We start from the raw sequence: 24394 nt of genomic DNA on the forward strand, positions 1-24394 counted from the left end.
ACCACAAAAGACTTACCTGATTTTACCGCCGGAGGAATTATTCCCCGAGACTTCATACTTTCTCTCAGCGCCTGAATAAGGGAGAAAGCAACAGGTTACATATGGACATTATTTTATCGAACTGTGTTGGATAATACAAATCCTTACCAGAACATTACTGGTTGCCACGAGGAACTCTTCAGTAGGGTCAAGCTGCAACCTGCAAGGAATCGGACAAGAGTGCAAGTCGGGCATTTGAACTCATACGAACTACATACTTACGGTGTCTTGCCGGGAATATCGGAGTCAATATTGTCCTGGAACTCACCAATTCCTTTGAGCCAGTGAAGCAACTGGTTATCTACGCGCCCCTGCGCTCAATGCAGGATGGAGAGCTAATCTTTTCAAATCAACAGGTGAGACTATAAGAGGGAACATCCAAGGTGATCAGTGGGTAGAACAGCGGGGTGGGGTGATTTACGCTCAACTCCACGGGTGGTTAATTCCCTTTCTCCACTTGCAGAAGAATATTCCTAAGGGCCAAGCAAACGAAGCTAGGTGGGCCAGCCCAGTCAGTCATCTCGGCCCTACGCGTCACATTGGTGGAGACCGCAGCAGTCCAGTCCAGATCGACGCCTCTGTGGGAGCCAGGTGAGCATAACACTTACACAAAGGACTGAACTGATTGAAAAATAATTGCGCTAACACATGGAGACTAACACAGATTCTTCTAAGGACAGGATACACAAAGGATTCTGACAATTTAAGAATTCACTAGGGTCTTTGAGAAGGCCTTCGACTCAGTGCACTGGGAGGCACTCTGGGCGATTATGTGTAAAATGGGGATTGGCGAACGTTTCCTGACCTGGGTCCAGCTGCTGTATGAGGCACCGATGGCTGAAGTAAGGGTGAACGGTTGGACGTCGCGATCCTTCGCACTGGGGAAAGGGACGCGGCAAGGCTGTCCACTATCGGCCCTCCTTTTCGCACTGGCCATGGAACCACTGGCCCAATGGCTGCGAGATGCACGAAGCTGGGAAGGCATCCCTGGAGGACCAGAATGGGAAGAAAGAGTCTCACTATATGCGGATGACTTGCCGATTTACCTCCAACAGCCGAAAACAGCATGCCCAGTGGTGACACAGCTACTGCAGGAATACGGTACCTTCAATGGCCTGAGGGTGAACCGATCTAAATCGACACTGTTCGCACTGAATCACCTAGGAAGCGAGACCCCTGAGCCCCGCCCATACAAAATCCCACATGAACAGTTTCGATATCTGGGTTACGAGAAATCTCGACGACTACACACTGAATAACCTACAACCTATCACGAAAAGGTTCAGAAGGGATGTGCAACATTGGAAGTCCCTACCCTTGACACTCCTAGGACGTGCTGCACTGTTCAAGATGCTAACACTTCCACGGTACCTGGACGTATTGCAGAATGCTCCACTGCACATACCAACCAAGACGTTCCAAGAGGTAGATCGTGTACTTAGGCAACTACTGTGGGGAGGCGGATACCCAAGAATAGCTCTTCAAACACTACAAAGGTCAATTTGGGAAGGAGTTATTGGTCTACCAAGGCTGCAGACGTACTATTGGGCTAGCCAGATGGCGATAATAAACAATGCTTTGCACGACAGCCCAACACTACCACATGTTAGAGCGTAAAACCCCCCACCCCCATCATGGAACTGTACGCTGGAACATGTAGAGCAACTCCCCGCGACGTGATCTCACACATACTACGCCTCTGGGCAGAGTTGCTTACCTTTATAGGCTGGCGGGATAAAATCACTCCACTACAGCCACAATGGAGCAATAGAAACCTTCCTGAAGTAATTAAACTGCCGAAATGGCTGGCGTGGAAGAGACACGATATACAAAAAGTATAGGACATTATGAAGGAAGGAGTCGTAACACCTTTTGATGAGCTAGTCTTGACCTTTGATCTTCCAGAAACAGAGAGATACCACTATACACAGCTTCGGCATGCTCTGCAGCTACACCTCCCTGCCCTCTCTGACATGGCAGACTCATCCCCACTGGAACGGAACATAGTGGTGGACCATATTCCAGCCAAAGTCACTACTGTTATGTATAGTGTCATCACCTCCTTTGCCACACCAGAACTGGAGCGACTGAAGCTAAGATGGGAGGCTGACGTGGGAGAAATTCTGTCTGAAGACTGGGTCCAAACCCTAATGTACCCCAGGGAGGTAACCATATCAGCTAGACTATGCCTAGTACAACTGAAGATATTACACAGGATTTATTATCTGAGAGTAGCCCTGTACCGATGGGGCAAAATAGCGGAACCCAACTGTCTACGATGCCGGGAAGAGGATGGAACCTTCTTCCATATACTGTGGGAATTCCCGGTGATCTGTCAATACTGGCAGCAATGCTGCAATGTGCTGTCGAGAGTTCTGAACCAGACGATTCCCAGAGATCCTACACTCTTGATACTGGGTGTGGACAGCGAGATAGAACTGTCTAAATATGAGAAACTCTGCCTTATGACCACAACAGCAATATGCGAAAGGAACATAGCACGCCTATGGCGAACAGCGGAACCCCCGCAAGTGGAGCAGTGGACAGATGATGTAGATATCTGCATTGCAATAGAAAGGTGGTTATACAGAGCCAGGGGTTGCCCTGAAAAAGCAGACGAGGTATGGCAGCGCTGGGAAGACACGGTGTGAACTACTGAACCGTTAATATTAGGACATCATAGACTGGGGTTGTGGACACTGTTGTGGGAAATATGTTATTGTACCATACTCCATTACACTGTGTATCGAAGTTTACAAATAAGCATACAGTATATGTTCCATATGAATGTTTTTTCCATCCAACGTTATTTTTTACCTCTATTATCATTATTATTGTTTTTGTTTAAACGCTGGCCATGGTAAGCCTAGCGACTGTATGTTAAAAAATCAATAAAATGTGTTATGAAAAAAAAAAGAAGTCACTAGGGTACTTATAGGGTTTTCATAGGGTTGGACAGAATGCAGGTAACAGATCGGTGTATGCATCTTTTGGGTTACTGGGGAAGGGTGATGCTTACAAAATGCACTTGAGTGGGTAGTTTGGACAACAAACCGGGTCGCTGGATAGCGGGATAAGGATTGGTCACTGTGCAGCAGCTGGGCTCTACTTTAAGGGAACAGCGGGGCAACCGGGGTCTGGTCACAGTGGACAGTGGGATGCATCAGCTGGACAATGACTGGTCTGGTCACTGGGTTCTCCCAAAGAGGTCAGCAGTCTTTCCTCCTTTCTCCCTGAAATATTGGGATTTTTGTAGGGTTTAGTTCTGGATAAGTGGTTCTCCCTGGCTAGGAGGTTCTGCTTGGATCTGGACCAGCTACCTCTGGCCTGGCTCTGGAGTCTTGCGGGGTGAATGTGGAATGTCTGGTTCTCTGGATTTTGAATGTTTGATTTTTGCGTGTCCTGACTCTCTCTATGCTTCCTCCTTTTTATAAGCAGGATGACATCAGAGAATTTTTACTATGTGGGCAGAAGTAACCTGGACATACCTCTAATATAGGATAGGTCAGGCTGTGGATGTTGCTGCCTCCCTGCAAGCGGATTGGATCCAGGGAAGGTGGCATCAGTTCTAGTGTGGGTGTTTTATGATGATCTTTATTTCACCACAGTTACTTTTACCAAAATCAGTTATGAAACAAAACCCTTATATTTACAATTGTTATCCTCATGAAGATCAGATAGGCACTACCCACACTTTTCAAGAAATATGCCATTTCAAACCCCAAGTCTGTGCAATGCTGCTTTGCTATTCTAGAACTCTTTCGCAATTTGTATAGAAACCCTTTCACCTAAAATTCTATAAATGGCTACGCATAAGCCTATCCTTGTCGGGCATATTTCCGTTAAATTCTAAATTTGTGTCATGTACGCTTTCCCCAGAAATGCCTCTTTAATGCCGTTCGCGTCCCCCACATACTAGAATGGCCCACATCGCCTCAATCTTGCTGATAAAAAAAATACATTAAAAACATCATAATTTCACATTACTGCTTATTCAGATTACTGAAATAAATGTCTTAATGTAAAAAGTCCTTTAACTCAAATGGGCTGGCTTTGTTCCCAAAAGTGGGCAGTCTTTCCAAACCCCCAGCCAAATGTCTTTCTCTGGTCAGCTTGCACAGGAGTTGTTATGACTCCTCCTTTGAAGTCCTTCAGTTTGAATGCAGGGGATGGCATACATGGGCTTGGATTCCCCTTTGTTCTCGGGAGCATCGCTGCCAGGCTGTCTGAGGCACACTGTAATTATCACACCGTCATCCCATAGAACAGGGTCCTTGCCCTGGCAGTATCAAATCACAGGGAGGTGCGATATTTGTCCTTTGAGCCAAACTGGTCTAACAGGAATGCCTGCTTCAGCCAGGCTGTTTTTTTTATGAGAAAAATAAAATACACAGTTAAATATACCTAATGCACAGTTGTGTGTGTGTGTGTGTGTGTGTGTGTGTGTGTGTGTTGGACATGGCTGTGTTATACTTGGAACCAAACTGGGTGGTGATTAAAGATGAAAGTAGCACCAGTGTAAGGTCATTTTAAACGCAGAACATTTCCTTGCGCAGTTTTACGTTTTTGAGCTGACAACACAGCAGTTCTGAGCCAGGCTGCCTTTGAATTCTTCCCTTTGGGTTCACATGAAGAAAATAAATGCAGCCATTCTCGGGGTGTCTGTACCATCTCACCCCATATGTACTCGGCAGACACAGCGCAGCCATTGTTTTTGTAGCTGCTAAAATAGTTTTGTGATGCAGGGATTTCTGTTGGGCTGGTAAATGTACCCCACTGAGAAGAATCTCCATACACTGGGTGCAAGGAGGGTGTTTTTATACTATGTAGATAAAACAAAACCGCTTAGAAAAACGGATCAACTGTTTGTCTCCATAGTACCAGGCAGGGAAGGTGATCGACCCCATATGCAGATGGATAGTGAAATGCATACAACTCTTGCTATTCCCTATCAAACAAAACTCTGCCTTTCACACCAAGAGCTCGCTCTACAAGAGCTACAGGAGCTACTTTTATTGCAAATGTCCCGCTATACGCCATTTTCAAAGCAGATACATGGAGATCCATACATACCTTTACTCTGCACTATGCACTAAGACGCATTCTAAAGCCGATTCACAGGTGGGACAAGCGGTGCTAAAACATCTATTTGCTACTCTACCTTCTCGCAACCCACTTCCTTCTCCTGATGCTGATTGCTAGTCTATGCATGGCATGATATCTAAGCAGATCCACAAGCCTCAGAAGGGATACATTACTCACCGTAATGGTATTTCTGATGCTTGTATCTGCTTAGATTCACATGAGCCCACCTCATCTGTACTCATGCTAAACTTCATGCTACCTCATGTTGGGAACAAAACCTTCTGAGGGACCTCTGTGTGAAGGGCCATGGGTACAGGGGACGTCACACTAGGGATAGTATTACTGGCATGCCCTGTTGATGTTGGAATACTCTGCGGCTACCACTCAATGTTGGCCTATGCATAGCATGTGAATCTAAGCCGACACAAGCACCAGAAATATGATTACGGTGAGTAATGTATCCTAGGAAATTAGGAAAGCCGATTAAGATTTGTATCCCATGTATAGATCTCTGTAGTATATACAGGTTAAAGGTTGATCAGATGCTTCTTGACAATTAGTACCTATTACACAGAATACAGTTACTAAACTTTGATTGATGTATAGTAATCTAGTTCTGTAAAGTAGGCCATAATTCAAGTTTTCAAAATTGATATCTAATGACCAGTCATAAAATAAACAGTTGCCGTAAAATCTGGTAGCATATGTATTGGCTAATTGATGTGCACCAATATGTTACAGGATATTCAAATGTGTATATACGTGCATAACTGTTCCGATCAAAAAGGTTTCCTTACAAATTTGAGGACCAAAAGATTTTGTTGTATAATTAAGACTAATGCACAATAATGTCAGAATAAATAAAAAAACATTGTTTTTGTTTTGCTCTTCTTTTTTCACATAACTGGGTCCATTTAGGTATATTCATGTTTTGGTCAATATTTGTAGATTGATTGTGTTTATGCCATGATTGGCTGTTACTTTATCTTACTGACCAACCTTACCTGTACAGAGGGAAGCGCTAGGCACAAAACAAGTGGAGCCATTTTTCGGTGGTCATAAATGTTGAAATCCAATGGGTATTATCGTATGTCATTATCACAGACGTTGACTCAGGTTTACTTTGATTTCCAACGTTTGTCAACTGATAATTTTGGTGTTGAAAGTGTAAAATTGATTCATGTATTGAATAATAGTCCACATACAATTAATCTTGACCTCCTAACAATGGGCTACCACAAACCATTGTCTTATACTGCATGGGGGATGGGGGTAGTGTCTTCCCCTGAATTAAATCTTGCTGAACAGGTCCCCATACTTAACACTGAAAAGACATAGTGTAACCTTTTGCTTGTTTAGGTTGTTGACTTGTTCCTTTTGAGCCACTTTACTGTCATTACTCCTTGTTGCCTACTTGTTATTGTAGATATGCCTTTTATTTGAACGAAGTGTACTATGTGGATGTGCATTTGAGTGTTTGTGTATAAGTTGCATATTATTGGCACTCCTCCACCATCACTGAGTGGGAAGCCTTGACTGCTTGACTGCTTTCACTATGAGGCTCAGGAATAAATTGAAGGAAAAGCCCAACACTACAGGTTGGTCACCCTAAGCCCCTGCTAGGAGGCTTTTGGAAAATCTCCTTAGCAACCGTAACATAATGTAGCTTTTGATTGGCTCTCTTGAAATTCCTAAATAACAATATTCAGCTGTGCTGCAGCATGGTTACTTTTTCATATGTTTAGTTAAAGGTATGCTTATTCATGCCAGGTGTGTTTTCATATGTTACAACACTACAATGTCTTTTGACCAATGCAAACAATATTTTTACACCTAAGGACAAAGATGGAGACCGTGCAGTGCACCATGCAGCTTTTGGAGATGAAGGTTCAGTTATAGAAGTTTTGCACAGAGGTGGTGCTGATTTGAATGCTCGTAACAAGCGCAGGCAGACTCCCCTTCACATTGCTGTAAACAAGGGCCATTTACAAGTTGTGAAGACACTATTGGACTTTGGATGCCACCCAAGCCTCCAGGTATACATGTTCAGCCTTTATTTGCTAATTTGAATGTTAAGTGTTATAATTTGTCCTGTTTCCCATTTTCTGTGATGACATGCAACATCAGGTCTGTACAGGTTTTCTTGAACTGTACTGGGCCCAGGTTATGGATATATGATATGCTGGATGTCTTTGTATGTACTTGCTCAGAAACAAATAGTAATCAACTCTCAGGTAGGGGCAACATATTTTGTGAAATCATCCTGTGTGAACACCTGCCAACACTGGATCTTTACAGCTAGAGATTTCCTCCATGGCTGATCTTTGAGGATCATGACATACCTCTGGATTTGAAGCTTCAAACTGAACATTCAAAAAATAATTTTGGATTTGGCCTTCTCCGAAAAACAGTATTTTGGTGCTACATCTGGTGAAATAAGAGTCTGCATACTGGAAAAAAGGAAGCTTAGCAAAAAAAAAGTTGTATTGGCATAATTTGCTTTATTAGCTGATACTTTCTCTGTGGAGACTGAAAATGCATTGCATTAACCTTTTGATGTGTCTTCATTATAGGGTTGTTTTTCTCTTTTAACATAGACATTAATATGGATGCATTCTGTTTTAATATAAAACACATTGAGACTGCATTAGTTAGGGTGCAACCCACAGTTGGAACAGCACAGCATTAGGCAGTTGACCCAGTAGAATACCGAATATGTACTTTAAAGCCTTGGTGCTGGGAATCTTATCAATGCCTGGACTGTGAAAGACAATTGATGGTTGTTGTAAAGATGTGTGTTAGGCAAGATTGTATGCGGTACCCTGTGGGAGACTGCACCAGCCTTATCCTCTTGCCAATAGTTAATCCAACCTTTGGTATAAGCATGTACTATACAAGTTGGTAGAGTGACTGAGCAGCCAGGCTTATCTCAAGAGGGGTCAATGTAAGCTGTAAGGTTGTAACACAGTTTGTGTCAGTTTTTCAAATAAACATTTGCACACAATGTTTCTTGATTAAACAAATATTTATTTAAGTCAGTTGTATAAGCCTTCCTTAGAAGGGAGCAAAACAGGTAACACTTATAATATACTTCAAAACACACTTAGTTTCTTTAAATCAGATGATACTCATTGGGGATGGCACATACACACCTCCTACACCCTCAGGTGACTTAAATAGCTAGGACACTGTGGAGATTGATTTATCACTGTTCATTTAGAGCAATACTGAGTTAGGTGTGAAAGAAGAGGTTTGGGTATAGAACAAATGATAACAATTCTTCAACAGAAGAGTACTTTTGAACCCCCAATGCAAGGGAAATGAACCCTTTCCTGGGGAAAAGGCAAAGCACAAAGTCAGAGGTAAGAGTATCAGGGAGCCAGGGCAGCCAATGTTACTTGAGCAAAGTTTAGGAGAGCTGAAGATCATCTGGTAGCTAAGTAACAGTCTTGCGCAATGTTTTAGAAATGTTTGGAGGAAGGTAATCACTGTAGGGCCACCAGCTGGGAGGACTGAGAGGGCAAAGCTTGCAAGTAACTCTGCAATGGCAACCAAGTGAAGTCTCAACTGAGAGCTAGCAAGGCTACACAAAAAGAGGTAAGTCCACTTCTTTTTGCAGTACCTCTGGTTAGAAGAAATTGGTTCAAGCTGGCTTCTGTTCCTGTGTAGGTCTACAAATCCTGTGGGGACATGAGGGAGCAAGTCTGGGGACTCCTGCACTACGAGTGGAAGGTCAGCGGCAGCAATGGGCATACTTCAGATCAGCAGTACTTCGCGGTTTCAGCTCCTCGCAAATAGCACGACTGCAGATCTTGGATACCTTGATGGACTTTTCTCGCATCTGGGGTCCAGCACTCTGTTAAGGTGGCTCCGGCTTGGTCAGTCCTGCTTCCTGGGAGTCCGGAGGATCTTCCTGGAGTTCGGGACTGACTTTAAAACGATGCACTAATTCTGGTGTTCCTCTCCCTGGCAATCGGTTCCTTCAGCAGCAATGGAAGTACAGCCAGCTCCGAGAGTATGTCCAGACGAGTTCGCTTTGGGGTTGACTGGTCCCACCAACCCAAGCGGAGAAGTTGTCCTTGCAGGGCTTCTCTAGTCGAGGCGAATTCAGAGCTTCAGCACAGCAGTAGGGCTTCACCAGGCAAACCAACCATCCAGGAGTTGCAGCAGGCGTCTCTTCCAAGTTCTTCTTCGGATTCCTTCGTCCAGTGGTCGACTCTGCCTTTCAAGCAAAAAGCCTTGCCTTTTATGCAGGTTTCTCCCATTCATTTGCAGCCTGGCTGTCAATTACACAGCAGGGTGGCTGCCCTCAGAGGACAGTCAGCCGGCCAATCACCTTTGGGTGCATTCCTGTAACCAAGGAGATGAAGCACAGGGAGTTTTGGGCACCTCCCTCACTTCCTGCCCCTGCCAGACACACTGGAGCCAGAGGCGGGCTTCAGCAGTGAAATCCGCCAAAGACCAAAGCAAACAAAGGGACCAAACCTGGTTTGGCACGCAGAGTATTCCAACAAGAAATGTCAAAAAAAGACCGGGCCATTTTGACAAAATGGGCACCCATGGGTGTCTTACTGGAGCTGCAAATGCAGCCTGCGTTAAAAACACTGAATTGTAGTGAATAGTAAACCACTGCCACCAGCCATTGTAGAACCAGCCATTGTAGAAAGGGTAACATGTTACATGAGAAACTAGACAAAGGGGATAGATAGTTACAATGTAAGTAAAGTCAATTTCACTTCACTGCTCTTGGAAACAGTAGTTAATCCAAGGGAAGGTATTTAAACCTTTGAGAAAACTGAAAGACTTCCCTGTGCCACTGCATTGAATGTGCTGTGTGACACAATGTAAAAAGATGATGCTTAGGGAGTTTGTCAGACTCCAAAGTCACAGAAAACAGAGTACAAATCACAGTAAATGCACAAGAGAGTGAGAAAAACATCTCTCTCTCCAGGTTACAAATGAAAAGTCCTAAGTGCCAGCAAAAGAGCTGGGGGTCTCTAAGGTAGAAGGGAATGTGCACATTTCTGAGAATTCTCTCGAACCATGTGTAATCTGAAAAATGGCATGTGAGGAGTGCGGCTGGTATCTCAAGGTTAGCACCAAGTCTGTATGTATCTTATTCTGAAATTCATCCTCCACATGAGGTTTGCACGAATGTTTGCAAGGCCAGTGCAAGTAAGATCCCGAAGAACACTATTGCCCACATTTTTCAGAATAGTGTAGCGTGTCCTGTTTTTCTGAAATCTTGGTTTTCTTCAATGGTGTCCCCATTATGGATGGGCAGTGCATCTGGACAGATTCCAAAACTCCTAGTCGCAGTTTGAGTGAACATTACAACTGTGTGTGCTGGGACTCACTCTCAAGGCCTTTGTTACCTTGATCTATGACAAATGTATTTCTAATAGAAGAAAAAGGAAACTAGACACTATAGAAGTTGTTTATTGCAGGTCAAACATTTAGTTATATACTGATGATTTATTAGTCCTAATGTCTGATCCTTAAACATTCTCTACTCCCTTTTCTTTTTTGTTCTTCTTCAATCAATACGTGTTTAGATGGATTTCTGGAATCTGGCTTGGTGGACAGATTTTAGGCGGCCACACTAGTTATGATGAACAGAGAGCTCTGAGAGTTGTTAGCAGGAGCTTCCCACTGCAGGAGCAGCTGGCATCCCGTGCAAGGCTCAGCTAACACCTGCCAGAATAACCACGAGCGCGGTAAGAGCTGCCCTCTGGCCCTGATCTGTGCCCTTCAAGCAGCCACCAGCACATGGAATTAATTTCCTCCACGCCAGACGGAGGAAAACACCTTCGACCGCCTTCACACAGCAGTAAATACTGTAATCTAACCTCTGCCGCCATTCCGGTACACGAGGTACCCAGCCATTTAAAGATGGCCGATCGCCTTCACTTCGCCGCATCCAGCAACTAACCAGGCCACAGCCTGCCCCGTTCCAATTGGCTGATCAAGGCCTCTTCTACCCCATTGGCCACCGGCAGGCTTAGCCGGCCCACTGCATATAAGGCCCACTGGAATAATGCAGTCTCCTGTTTGCTGCCTGTTTCTGCCGAAACTGCAATCTGCCAGTCCCCTTGGCCACACACCGCCTCCTCCAAGGTAACATTATTGCTACCGCCACCTGCGCATGCACTGCCGCAGCGCCATGTACTTGGTGGATCTCACCTACCTGTCCTGGCTAACCTCCGCCTACTCGCGAGCAACCGACTGCCACCCGTGTCGCCGCATATACGGGCCACGAGGTACCGCTGCAAAGCAAGCACCAGTAAAGCCACCCTTAGATTATTAGTGAACCAGCACAAACTGTCCACTGCTAATCCACCTTTGCACCGGCAACTTAGGCCCTCTGTCACCTGCATATGCTCCATGACTCGGTCTGTTCACCCATCTACACATAGCTATACTAGTTCTCTATGCTGTGCCTCAAGCCCCCCTATCAGAATCTCTTTAAAAAAAAATGCCTGAATCTACCTGCCATACCACATTTCGAATCTAGATGTGCCTACATTCTGTATTCCTCATTGCAAATTTACTTAAATGTGCCTAGTTGTATGCATGTTACATTGCTTTTGCCTGATAATGTTTGATGTGCAATGCCCAGCCTGTTGCGCCACACTTCTTGAACTGTGCCTTATGTATGTTGCACTGCTCCTTACCTGTTATGCCCACATTTGATGCAAGCCTTAGTGTATGTGCATAGCCCTACTTGCTGTTCCTCACAATTGCTGTGTGCCCCATGAATGTTGCACTGCCCTCGCCTGATATGCCCACATCTGTTGCTAGCCTTCGTACATCTGAACTGCCCTATTTTGCTGCGCCTCACAATTGACCTTGATATTGATTTGCCCACACTTACTGCTAGCATTAGTGTTTCTGCATCGCCCAACTTGCTGTGTCGCACAATTGATTTGCGCCCCATGTATGCTGCATTGCTCTCTACACCCGCTTTGTTGCTAGCCTTGGTATCTGCATTGCCTTAACCCATGAGCTCGCACTGCTTAGCCAAGTAGCCCCTGCAAATTTGACCAGCGACTCCTACACAGACCTTGTGCCCCACTACCTCTCCAACTCTGGTAACTTGTTACCACGCCTGTCCGCCCTTGCTTTCCTTATTACAAGTACCACTTTTAGTGTGGGTAACTACTTGGACGCTCTACTTTTCTTCAACTAACTTAGCTGCACCCAGCACCTTGCACACTACTTCCATTGCTTCCGCCTACAGACCTGCTGATACCTATTCAAGTACTGCACCTCAGAACCACAACATCTATCTTAATGCTCCGGCCTTATGGCTTGACCATTTCGCCAAAAAACCTACACCTAACCAACCTTGCTCCACCACCCTAAGAAACAATAGACTAGGCTCTAGACTTATGCGCAAGAAGGGTCACCCTATGTACCCGAGCCCCCATTTGAAAACCCTGACGCTCGGCCCGCCCCCACAAACGCCTACCTCACCTACTCCCCATCACCTTCAGACCAACCTTGCTTCAACAAGCAACGTCGGCATAATCAAGGCCGCTCTGATCAACGCAAAAGCTGCCCATGCCCTGGACATTGCTGATCTTATCAAGACGCAGGAACTTGATCTCAACGCCATCTCTGAGACTTGGCTGCACGCTGCATCTGGCCCTGCTCTCTCTGGCCATCCCCACAGATTACTCCATCAGATGTCACCGCACCTCGAGAGGTGGAGGAGTTGCATTTATCTATAGAAATTCACTAGGACTCAGAACCATCCCAAGCATTAAGGTGGAAACCGCAGAGTTACTCTCTGTCAAACTCCAACTTTCAGCCAACCTAACAGTCACCATCCACCTAATATACAGACCCCCCTGGCCCTCCTACATCCTTTGTGGATGACATCTCTGCTTCAGCACTTGATAAAGCGAAATCCAACTCTCAAACCATCATACTTGGTGACCTTAATCTAGTCTACCAAGACCCTAATGATTCAGCGGCCCTCGACCTCGCCAACACCCTAACAGACCTAGGATTCTCACACCATATACAGGAACCCACCCACATAAAAGGGCGGTCCCTTGACTGGCTTAGTGACACCAACTGCAATATCCGCGTACTTTCGAACGCCCTGTGCATCTGGTCTGATCACCACATCATCACCTTCAGTATTGAAGCAGCCTCTCTACCCACGCCTCCTGTCGCCCCAGCTACCCTCACTAGAAATAAAAAGAACATAACCACGGAAAAACTACTCACCCCCCTCCCCCTATATCCTGCCCACCCTTAATAATGTCCCTGACACTTGTTCGGACCCCACCATTTTAGCCAACATGTACAACCAGTCAGTGCTGGCAGCCATCAACTCTATTGCCCCGCTCAAACTGAGGAGACCTAAACAACAAGCTCACCTCAACTCGTGGCTCACTCCTCAGCTCAGAGTGTTATGCAAAGAGAAACGTATTGCAGAGTCACGTTGGAAAAGCCACCATTCTGACACCCATAAGGACGGTCTTCTGCTAGCCACCCTTAACTATAAAGAAGCCTTACTCCAGGCGAAAAAAGATTCCTACAACAACCGCATTGTGTCAGCCCAGTCCAACACTAAGGAACTCTTCAAAATTCTTAAGGAACTTGAGACACCCGCAGCCCCCCCCTGACTCGTGTACTAAAGATAGTACTTGGTGCACGAATATTCAGATGGCACTCCTGGGTAAAATTGCCACCCTCCAAACTCAAATCACAGACAAACAAAAATCCCTACAGTCTGACCAACCACTGACCACACCTACACTTAATACTCGCCAAGCCAATCCCTTTTATAAACCTTTCTCTTTCTCCCCGCTCACCACCCTCCAAGTAGAAGGAATCATAACCTCAAACCCTCCAACTGCCAAGGTGACCCTTGCCCGGCATCTATCATCAAGGAAGCATTTCACGACTTAGCCCATTTCATCACAGCATTCATAAATGCCTCCTTCAAGACGGGCACAGTACCGGATAACCTAAAAGATGCATGGGTCATCCCACTTCTCAAAAAACCTTCCCTCGACCCTAACATCCCAACTAATTTTAGACCAATAACTACGGTCCCGTTCCTGCTTAAGGTCCTGGATCGTGCAGCCTACCTGCAGATTTAAGACTACCTCGAATCCAACAATCTCCTGGGGTTAAGACAATCAGGATTCCGTCCTAAACATGGCACTGAATCAGCCCTGATTGACTTGAAAACTCGGATGGAGTCACTAAAGGACAATGAGAAGTTAGCTCTACTCCTTCTCCTGGACCTCTCTGCGGCTTTCGATTTGGTCAACCACCAAATACTCTGACAACAACTTAAATCTGCGGCCCACTTCTCCGATTCTGCCAATGCCTGGATCCACTCATTCCTGAGCAACAGATCCATGAGGGTCTTCTCACCTACAGCATCGGCAGACCCCTCCCCCATTCATTGTGGCGTTCCTCAAGGCTCCTGTGTGTCCCCTACGTTGTACAACGTATTCACCAAGCCCCTCTTCGATGTGCTTGACTATCTGGGTGTCTCATACACTAACTACGCGGACAACACCCAGATACTCATTCCTATCACGGGTGACTACACAGCCGACACCAAAGCCTTGAATGAGGTCTACCTGGTCATTCAGGCCTGGATGGCACATCACGAACTTTGCCTTAACGATAAGACCGAGCTCCAACTACTAGGATCAAGCCATCGTCTTAACAAATTAGATCAAACTTACAAGTCCTTCACCATCGACGTCAATGATATGAAGGTCTCCAAAGAGACTAAAACTTTAGGCGTCTATCTCGACTCCACGCTCTCCTTGAATAGGCAAACAAATGCAGTAAGGTCGGCATCTGCCTATACTTGTAAACTTATCACTGCCTGTAGACCCTTTGTAAACTCTATCAACTGCATCCCCCTCGCCAGAACACTCATTATGGCCAAAATTGACTACTGTAGTGCTCTCTACCTAGGGACCAGTCAGTTCAACCTCAATAAATTGCAAACTGTACAAAATAATGCCTTAAGGGCAGCCTTAAACATCCCGAGACGCTGCCATATCTCCACCGTGAGATCTGACCTACGTTGGCTCCCGGTAAAACAAAGAATTGCCCTGAAAACTCTAGCCTTGACCCACAAATGCCTGAATAACAATGCCCCACCCTACCTCTCCTATCGCCTTACACTCCACACCTCCTCTCAACCCACTAGATCAGCCCAAACTCACAGCCTTACCCTGCCTAGATTCAAACTCCAAAAAGCGGGTGGTGTGAGTTTCCCTGTCCTAGCTTCCAAACTCTGGAACACTCTGCCTACTCCCATCAGAACCGAACCGTTGTTCCTAACCTTCAAGAAAAACGCTAAAACTTGGCTGTCATCTCATTAGTTATGAGACTCCTCACTCAGTTCTGCCTCCATGTGTATATAGGTTATACATATATACACCTTTTATTGCACTTGTATTATAATCTGCTAATGGTATTTTTTCTGTATATTGTTGTATATTTGTGTAAATTTATTTTGTATTTACTGAGTATTGTAACCAGTCTTCAAGAGTATGCACCCGGTTGCCCCTGGGCCTGGTTTGCGCTTTATAAATAAACTAACCGTCAAACTTCAAAGCCCAATCATGCTACATGGCTTATCAGTCAAGGCTTAGTCTCCGGAGACAGTGAGTGGGGGGTCAGGGCCCCCAATGAGGCTACACAGAATGACACAATAATTCAATTTAGACAGTTATGAAAATATTTATTTAGAAAACAGAAAAATGAAACTAGCAGGTAGTACTAACACAAGTCTCTATAATACAAATATATACAATCACCAGTAAGTTCACTTATTGCACTTTATCAAATAACTTGACCAAACAATGCAGGTAAGTAATGCGGATGCAGCAATATGATGGGAACCAGTTTAAAGCACAATATTGCAATTTTAAAGGTCCAAGCCCTAAGATGAATGGTGCCTTGTGCTCAAAGGTCACAGGGTCCAACACAATGTTTCTCACAAGTATGACTTCTCTTTTAATAAGGATGCAATGGGCTTGTGGTGGTGATTAGTTTCAAACTATTTAAATGTTCAACAACAATTTACCCAAGGATAGGTAAGTTCTCTCCTTTGTTCCACACCCAAGGCTAACCCAGGGGCTGGATCCCGAACCAGGATCGACTACCAAAGGTGAGTTTAGGAGAGACCGGAGACAAAGGGACTTGTTCCCAATGTTATCTTATAGAGGACACGGGGGAGGGTGCAGAGGGGAAGTTGGTTGTGGGTGGGGGGTTTACAGGCCTCTAATGCTTACTTAGCCCCCCCGACTTTGATTTTCCCAGATTTCTGTATGGATTGTCTAGGGGTCACTGAGGCCTCGATCTTCCACTCTTTGTTCTGGTGAAAGGTGCCCAGAAGTTGAGGGTTCAAGGATTCTTCTGGTTTTAAATGCAAGATACAACCCCTATTGGCAAGGAAATGCAAAATCCACCGATGCAGGCCTCCTTGGGACACTTCATAGGATGGAACAAGGAGAGTTCCAGCGACAATCACCATTTTGAATGGGATGACAGGCATCCTTCCAGTTGCAACCAAAAGACCTGCGCCAGGACAGGTTCCTGTGGAGTTAGAAAGCTGGAATTTTCAAAGATGATGACTTGTGGCACAAGCTGGCGACCACCAAAGATCTGGACTTGAACAGGGATACTTCTAGTGGGGTAGCCCATGCAAGAGCTGGTCAGTCCACCAGGCAGTCCACGGCCACTTCCGAATGCTTTGAAGGGCAGACTCCTTGAAGGCGTCGAGACTAGTTGATCCCACTAGTCCAATGGCTGAAGAACCGCTCAGGGACTTGAAAGATCAGGCAGAGGAGCAGGGCTTCACTGGGCTGGACACTGGAAGGGATGCTGGGCCACTTTAGGGATCTTATTGGTGTCATCAACGGTCTGCTCTTCAAGGGATTCTTGGCTCCAACATAGATCTGAAGAATAGCTGCAAAGGTCCTCCTTTTATCTGCATTCCAAGCAGTAAGCAAGTGCGAGCCCACCAACGCTAAGGCTATATACCGTTCAAACAGTCAGTAGTTGTCCAGTTAAGGCACAGCTGCTGGTTTCATATCCACCCCAGAAGCAGCATTGCTGGCACCAGTAATGTAGCCTGGGACTGTACAGTCCCAGCCATCTTCCTGGGACACAATCATACACACAGCCTCACTAGCCCTGCGAATGGGCAAGTACATGACCTTTATAAGGACTTTCCTGACTGAGAGGGCAGGAAGGCCGACAAACTACAATATGACCAAAGAACAAGCAGAAATCTCCTGCCACCGCCTTTTTAGGGCACTAGTCTCATTTAGTAGCAAATTGTGGTAAACGTGAATGTGCACTCAAGAGATAATGCAATAATTGTAAATCTGCTGCCACAAACTTGACTTTAGGAACATATAAAAGTTTTTTAAAAAATTATTTTTGTAACAGCCTATGGTGATATAAAGGTGTCCCCATGTCAATGCATTATAGGATGCTGTGTGCAATGTTAAAAATACACAAATTCAAAAGGGAGACAATGTTTCCCTGTACTGATAGTCAGAGGAACTGATCAGTTTCCTCATAAGTGAACAAAGGGCAAGAGAAGTGAAGCTGAAGGCTTCACTTCCCATCAAAAAAATCAGGACAGGACTAAAAACAGAGCAAAAATAATGGGGTTCCATAAACTATGGAGGGAAACTTGCAAAAAGGAAATCTTTTCGAACAAGTTTATTTGGTTTTCTCAATTAAAATATTAATTAAATAAAGTACACTCATAATAAAACAGTAAATTATTTATACTTCAAAACCTCGGATACCAATCAGAAATCACCTGTTTGAATTACTCCGCCAATTTGGAATAGTTGGTAATTTCAAAGTAATCCCAAAATAGATGGTCATTTCCAGATTGCTTTCTCTGCTGTGTTGTTGCAATCTGGATTTGCTGGGATAAAGATGGTCTGAAATATTAGAGACCCAAAAACCTATGTTGTCAAATGACAAATTTTGATTAATTGTTTGATTGCAATAGATGGGGGGGAAAATGTAAAAAAGTGTATGGGGTACGATGTATGTAATTTAAATGACCAGACTTTCTAAATGATCGCACTTTTTGATCATAACTATTGCACTCAATGCAAAGTATGTAAACACTATTTACAAAGTGTTTAGTGTTTTTTGATTTGGGGGTGGGTAAACCACACACAAATCCAGTAGGTATGGTGAGTAACCATTGCTTCTTTGAGAAGGTTTCTGTTTAGAAGAATCTGGCTTTTTCATTATACAATCAAAAGCTATATGGATGTGACAGAAAGCTGGAATTACTAAATTAGTTGATGGATCACCAGTGGACTTCAGTTTTATGAAATATATAAATTGGATGCCCATGAGGTTCAAAATCACACAATCAGTCTCACACAATCAGTCTTTCATCTTGCACACTTTGAACTGCTGTCTGCCTCACCAATATACACATTGTCTCCTTCTGCAGATGTCCCTATGCCTCGAGGAAGTAATAACTAGTATTAAACTCTTCTCAAGTGTTTCATTTCAGATCTAGTGTTTGTAAATATGCTGTGAGAAGGTCAGTAAGCTGATTTGAAGTAAATACATACCTTACTTTGAAGACCTTTTCAACCACCACCACCCACTGCATCAGTTCTGAAATACCTTCCCTGGAGAAACCTTACTTTGAACTTGCAACTTTTTGGGCACAAGGCCTCTTACATCTTAGGGCTGGACTTGATAAGACATTGGGAACTGGGTTGGGATTATTTTGATATAATGTTACTGTTTTTCATACCTTGAACTACTTACCTGTTGACTACTAGTAAGTGATCTCTCAGTGATTGTGTGTATGTATATATATTTTTCTGAGGCTTATGGATCTGCTTAGATCACATGCTCTGTATAGTCCAATATCTAGTGGTAGTCGCAGAGTATTACAAGATTTGTTTTCGAAATGCATAAAAGTATGTCAACTTGGCGTGTTAATAATACTATTCCGTGTGATGTCTACTGTACCGCGTCGAGGTCCCTCAGATTGTTTCTTTCTGCCATTGTGGTGGGTCACAAGTTGCGGAGTTCCTTTCAGGCTGATGCCTTTGATCATCTAAAGTTTATTCATAGTCTTTCTCTTTATATCCTTTACCTTCCGCCCGTTGCCGCTGTATCATCTACTGCTCGACGACCCTCGGAGGACAGCTCCATCGTAGACTACACGCCTGACAAACTTGACCACCAGACACTGCGGCCTTGACGGGCCTCTTCGGTGTTGGCGCTTACAATAGGGAGAGCGGGGGGAGGTTTCATAGAGTGCCTATTCTGCCACCCTATTTTCCAATTTGCTGTCAAATTGCCCATTCCATTTACTATGGAAAATACCCCTTTTAAATTGTGTCCATCCCGCAATAGGAAGTTCCCTTGGAAGGATATGCACCAATTGTGCAACTCTCTTCCTAGGGACCACCCAGAAAAGATCAGGAAGTCCTGCAGACTTTTGTTAGGCACAATTGTATGCAGTACCATTTGGGTGCACAACAACAACCCTGACGTCCTGGCAATAGGAACACAACCTTTGGTATAAGTCTGTACTACACAGGTTGGTAGCGTGTTGAGCAGCCAGGCTTATCTCAAGAGGGGTCAATGTGAGCTGTAGGGGAGTTAGAGATTCACAGTGACAAATATTCAAATAAACACTTATACACAAGGTTTCTTGAATAAACAATTATTAATTTGTCAGTCAGTTAGAATATGCCTTCTTCAGAAGGGAGCAATATAACAGTAACACTCAAATACTCTTCAAAATACAAACTCTTAATATCCTTAAATCAGTAAAGACCCTTTTGGGATGGCCCACAGTCACAACCTACACCGTCAGGTGACTGCAATAATTAGGGTGCTGGGGACATTAACATCTTACTGTAGAATTTAGAACATTCTTAGGAATTGGTTAAAGGAAAAGGTTATTAGAACAAAGAGATCACAAATATTCTTATGGAGGTAAATACTTTTGGATCCCCTAAGCAGAGTCATTCAGTACAACCGGTTAAGCCATAGTCAATGGGCAAACGTATTATATGAGCTGAAGCACTTCTGGTAGGTAAGTAAGAAAAGTCTTTGCACAATGTTTTAGAAGTCTTTGAAGAAAAGAATCAATGCAGGGCCACACGCTGTTTAAGATTGTGAGTAGTAGAAGATGCAAGCAACTCTACAATAAGAGGTGGGTTCTCTCACACTTTACAGTACCTTTTGGATTAAAGAAAAAGTGCAGCAGATGACTCCTGTACAGCTCTGCAGATCTCACTGTTCCTGAGCCTCAGTCGTGTAGACAAGAGGGAGGCCTTCTGGGGACTCCTGCACTGCAACAGGATGGTCACTGATCGCAACCGGCAATCTTCAAACAAGTGGCACTTCAGTGTTTGAAGTCCTCGTGACTACTGCAAATAGCAACACCGCGGTTCCTGGCTGTCGAGATGGACTTTCCTTGCTTCTGGGGTCCTGCACTCGTGGGGGGGCATGGGGGTGGAGGGAAGGTCAGGCTCGGTCAGTCCTGCTTCCTGGGAGTCCAGAGTATCTTCCTGGCGCTCTTGGCTAACATAAAAGCAACACACACAATCTGGTGTTCATCTCCCTGGCTATTCAGTTTCCAGCAGCAACTCTGTTGAAATTCAACCAGCTCCGAGAAGATGTCCAGGTGGCTTACTTTGGAGTTGATTGGTCTCACCAACTCAAAGGGAGAAGTCGTCCTTGCAGGGGCTTTTCTGTCGATACGAATTTGGAGTTTCAGCACAGCAGCAGGGCTTCACCGGGCAAACTAACGGTCCAGGAGTTGCAGCAGGCATCCTCTTCAAGTTCTTCCTTGGTCCCTTTGTCCAGTGGTCGACTCTGCCTTCCAGGCCAAAAGCCACGCCTTTTATTCAGTTCTCTCCCATTCATTCCATCCTAGCTGTCAGTCACCCAGTAGTGTGGCTGTCCTTGCCGGACAGTCAGAAGGCCTATCATTACAGAGTGCATTTGGGTCTCCTAGGAGACTAAACACGGAGTTTCGGGGCCCTCTCACTTCCTGCCCCCACCAGACACCTTGGAGCCAGGCAGGATTCACTCCTGAATCCCGTCAAAGGCAAAGCGAACAAAGTGACCAAACCTGGTTAGGCGGGCAAAGTAAATCTCAAATAAATCTCAAGAAGGACCTTTCCACAAAGAAAGGGCGAAAAAAGGACTGGGGCCATTTTGACAAAAATGGCACCATTGGGTGCTTTATTGCAGCTGCAAACGTAGCCCTGCAGTAAATGCACAGCACGGTAGTTAAAAGTAAACCACTGCCACCAGCCATTCGGTGAGGAAAGGGTAACATCAAAATGTTACATGAGAAGATAGACCAAGGGGGATGCTAAGTAACCCCTCCATCAACGATTGTAATATAGTGTGTGCTGGGTCTAGAAAGTCAATTTCACTTTACTGCTCTGGGAAACAGTAGTTTATCGCAGGGAAGGTATTTAAACCTTTGGGTAATCAGAAAGACTTCCCTGTAGCACTGCACCGAGGTTGCTGTGTGACACAATGTAAAAGATGATGCCTATGGAATTTGTCAGACTCCACAACCAAAACAAACGGTGTTGAAGATCACATTAAAATACATGAGTGGGAAAAGGGATCTCTTTCAAGTCCTCAAAATCCAGCTGCTGGTTGAGGGAATTAGCACATTTCTGAGAATTCTCCCTAACAACTTTTCTGCCCTAAAACCATGAAAGACCGCCAGACCAAGCACTGGGCCGTCCACGCCATGCAGGCCTAAGCCTACATCGACATGACGTGGGGAATCCACTGAGGGAAGTATCGGCATCCTTAGTGACGCCGAAGGCGACCAAGGTTTGTCGGAACGCCATGTGCGGGCCCCCGACTCCACTAAGCAGGCCCGCAGCCCTGTGACAGAGACTACACCCAACAGCCCAAGCGCGCACACTACCAAACACACTAAACACACAACCCATGGCCAACAGTCAGCAAAGTCGTCAACCGTCGAAGCCCACGCAGTGTTCGTGGAGAAAGCCTCTAAACATTCCCTGTATTCTGGGTCATTGCTCACGCTTTTGCCGCATGAAAGACCTGCGCAACTGGCGTTGAAAGCAGTTTCGTACATCACGCATAAAAAGGCCCTCTTTTCGCACGCCGAAAATCATGTGGTGAAAGGCGCTTTGGCGTCCCCTAACTCTATGCCAAAAATGCAAGAACTTATAAAGAAACATGCCGCTGCTACCCTTCTAAAGACAAAGCCGCCAAAATTGGCTAATTCCTAGACGCCTTTGACACTCCAGCCCACTGTCTCTTAGGATGCTGGTTCCTCCTCCCTTGCAGATAACCTCACAGGGTCTATGCAGCACAAAGACCAGACACCCTCTCAGCACACGTCTACCCCCTCAGTTTTTCCAACCCCCCACTGAGTGGACCCCTGAACATGTCAATAAAAAATGAACAGGATGTCCTGCTTTTGTATATTTCATGGCCAGGCACCCTGTAGAATTTGATCTCTTAGGGACTCCTCTCAGACGGGGACTGCTGCCAAAAAGCCACATCTTGACACCTCGCAGCCCAGCACTTCTGCCCAGGGCCTGCCAGCCTCCCTTTATCAAAACCCCTCTCAGGACATGTATGTTATCGATCCCTCAGGGTCTCAGGATCCTAGCTCTCTGAGACCTGGGAGATCATTACAGCCAAGACAAGTACTATGATGATGACGATGATCACATTTTTCATCCAGTCGCTTGACCACCAAGATCAGCCTGTGGCGGACTCTCCAGTATATAATCAGCTACAATATAACAAGCTGCTGCTAAAGGCTGCCCAACACTTCAATATTGACACCCAGGTGGACAAGGACTTTGTGGAGGACATTCTTGGTGACAAGAAGTCTGCCACTTTTACAGTCCATCCAGAGGCATATCCAGCCTTCCCTGTTTACGCCAAATCTCACAAGGGCGGTTAACCCTCGTATTGACAAATTATTCAAGCCAGCACCCACAGACCCCTGAACATTATGGTCTGCTCAAACCGGACTCAGTTGTCACCACTACTAGAAAGGGGTCTGGCAATCCTCTTGCATCGGCTGAAGCCCCGCCAGATAAGGAGAGCAAAAAGATTTACACCTTCGGTAGAAAGGTTGCGTCCTCAGCGGCCTATTGGGCAAGAATTGTCAAAAATAACCACCCCCACCCCCTCTAGCTAGTTATGGCTGTCATAAATGGAACAAGTTGGAAAACCAGGTTGAGGCGGTCCCAGAACCCTTAAAGTCTCAGCTACTAAGAACCATCTCAGAAGGCAAGCAGTTATCTATCTGCATTCTTAAAAACAACCCGACGCCGCAGACAAATGCGGGTCGCATCATTGCAGAGGGCACACTTATCAAACGCCATGCCTGGCTTAGACAGTCTGGTTTTAAATTGGAAACACAGTCCACCCTTCTTAACATGCTGGTGGAACCTAATGCTCTTTGGCAAGGCAGTCGAAGATGCCCTCAATGTGCAAAGGAAGAGTAATGATACTCTTCAAGTCCCTCGGTCAATTGACCCTTTATCCAACGGGTTCCTTTAACTCCAGGAGGTTTCAGGGACAGGGCATGCAACACTCTTCCCGGTATAATCAAGGCAGCCAGTCTTCGTCATGGGGCTCCTCACAGGGACAGTCTTCCTCTTTTAATTTTCAAAGAGGCCTTTAAAAGATCCAGAGGAAGAGGCAGAACCTCCCTGGCCAGAGGCTCCACCTCTCCGAAGCAAAGACGCACTGCTTGTTAGGCAAGATTGTATGCAGTACCCTCTGGGAGACTGCACCAGCCTTGTCCTCTTGGCAGTAATTAACCCAACCTTTTGGTATTGGCATGCACTACACACGTTGCTAGTGACTGAGCAGCCAGGCTTATCTCAAGAGGGGTCAGTGTGAACTGTAGGGTTGTAACATAGAGATCTACAGTGACAAGTATCCAAATAAACACTTACACTCAAGGTTTCTTGATTAAACAAGTATTTTTTTTTATTTAACAGTCAGTTGAGTAAGCCTTTCTTAGAAGGGAGCAACTATGTAACACCAAAATATACTTCAATAAATACACACTCTGTTTCAAGAAATCAGTAGATACGCATTTGGGATGGCACACAAATACTTCCTACACACTGAGGTGACTTAAATAACTAGGACACTGTAGACATTGATATATCACTGGCACTTTTTGAGCAATAATGAGTTTGGTGTCAAATGGAAAATTTTACAGAACAAAACAATG

General features: G+C 45.1%; 1 protein-coding gene across 2 annotated transcripts in view; it reads left to right on the forward strand.

Annotated features, from left to right (window-relative positions):
* Positions 1–24394, forward strand: part of MIB1 (MIB E3 ubiquitin protein ligase 1) — an 863979-nt gene that overhangs the window by 438751 nt on the left and 400834 nt on the right. For both annotated transcript variants that reach the window (XM_069620891.1, XM_069620890.1), the window contains exon 11: positions 6963–7160. In XM_069620891.1, the coding sequence (XP_069476992.1) occupies positions 6963–7160 (198 nt within the window). The remainder of the gene's footprint in view (positions 1–6962; positions 7161–24394) is intronic.

Source organism: Ambystoma mexicanum, chromosome 5q (assembly GCF_040938575.1).
Source record: "Ambystoma mexicanum isolate Mex_15411 chromosome 5q, UKY_AmexF1_1, whole genome shotgun sequence".
NCBI classification, from domain to species: Eukaryota; Metazoa; Chordata; class Amphibia; order Caudata; family Ambystomatidae; genus Ambystoma; species Ambystoma mexicanum.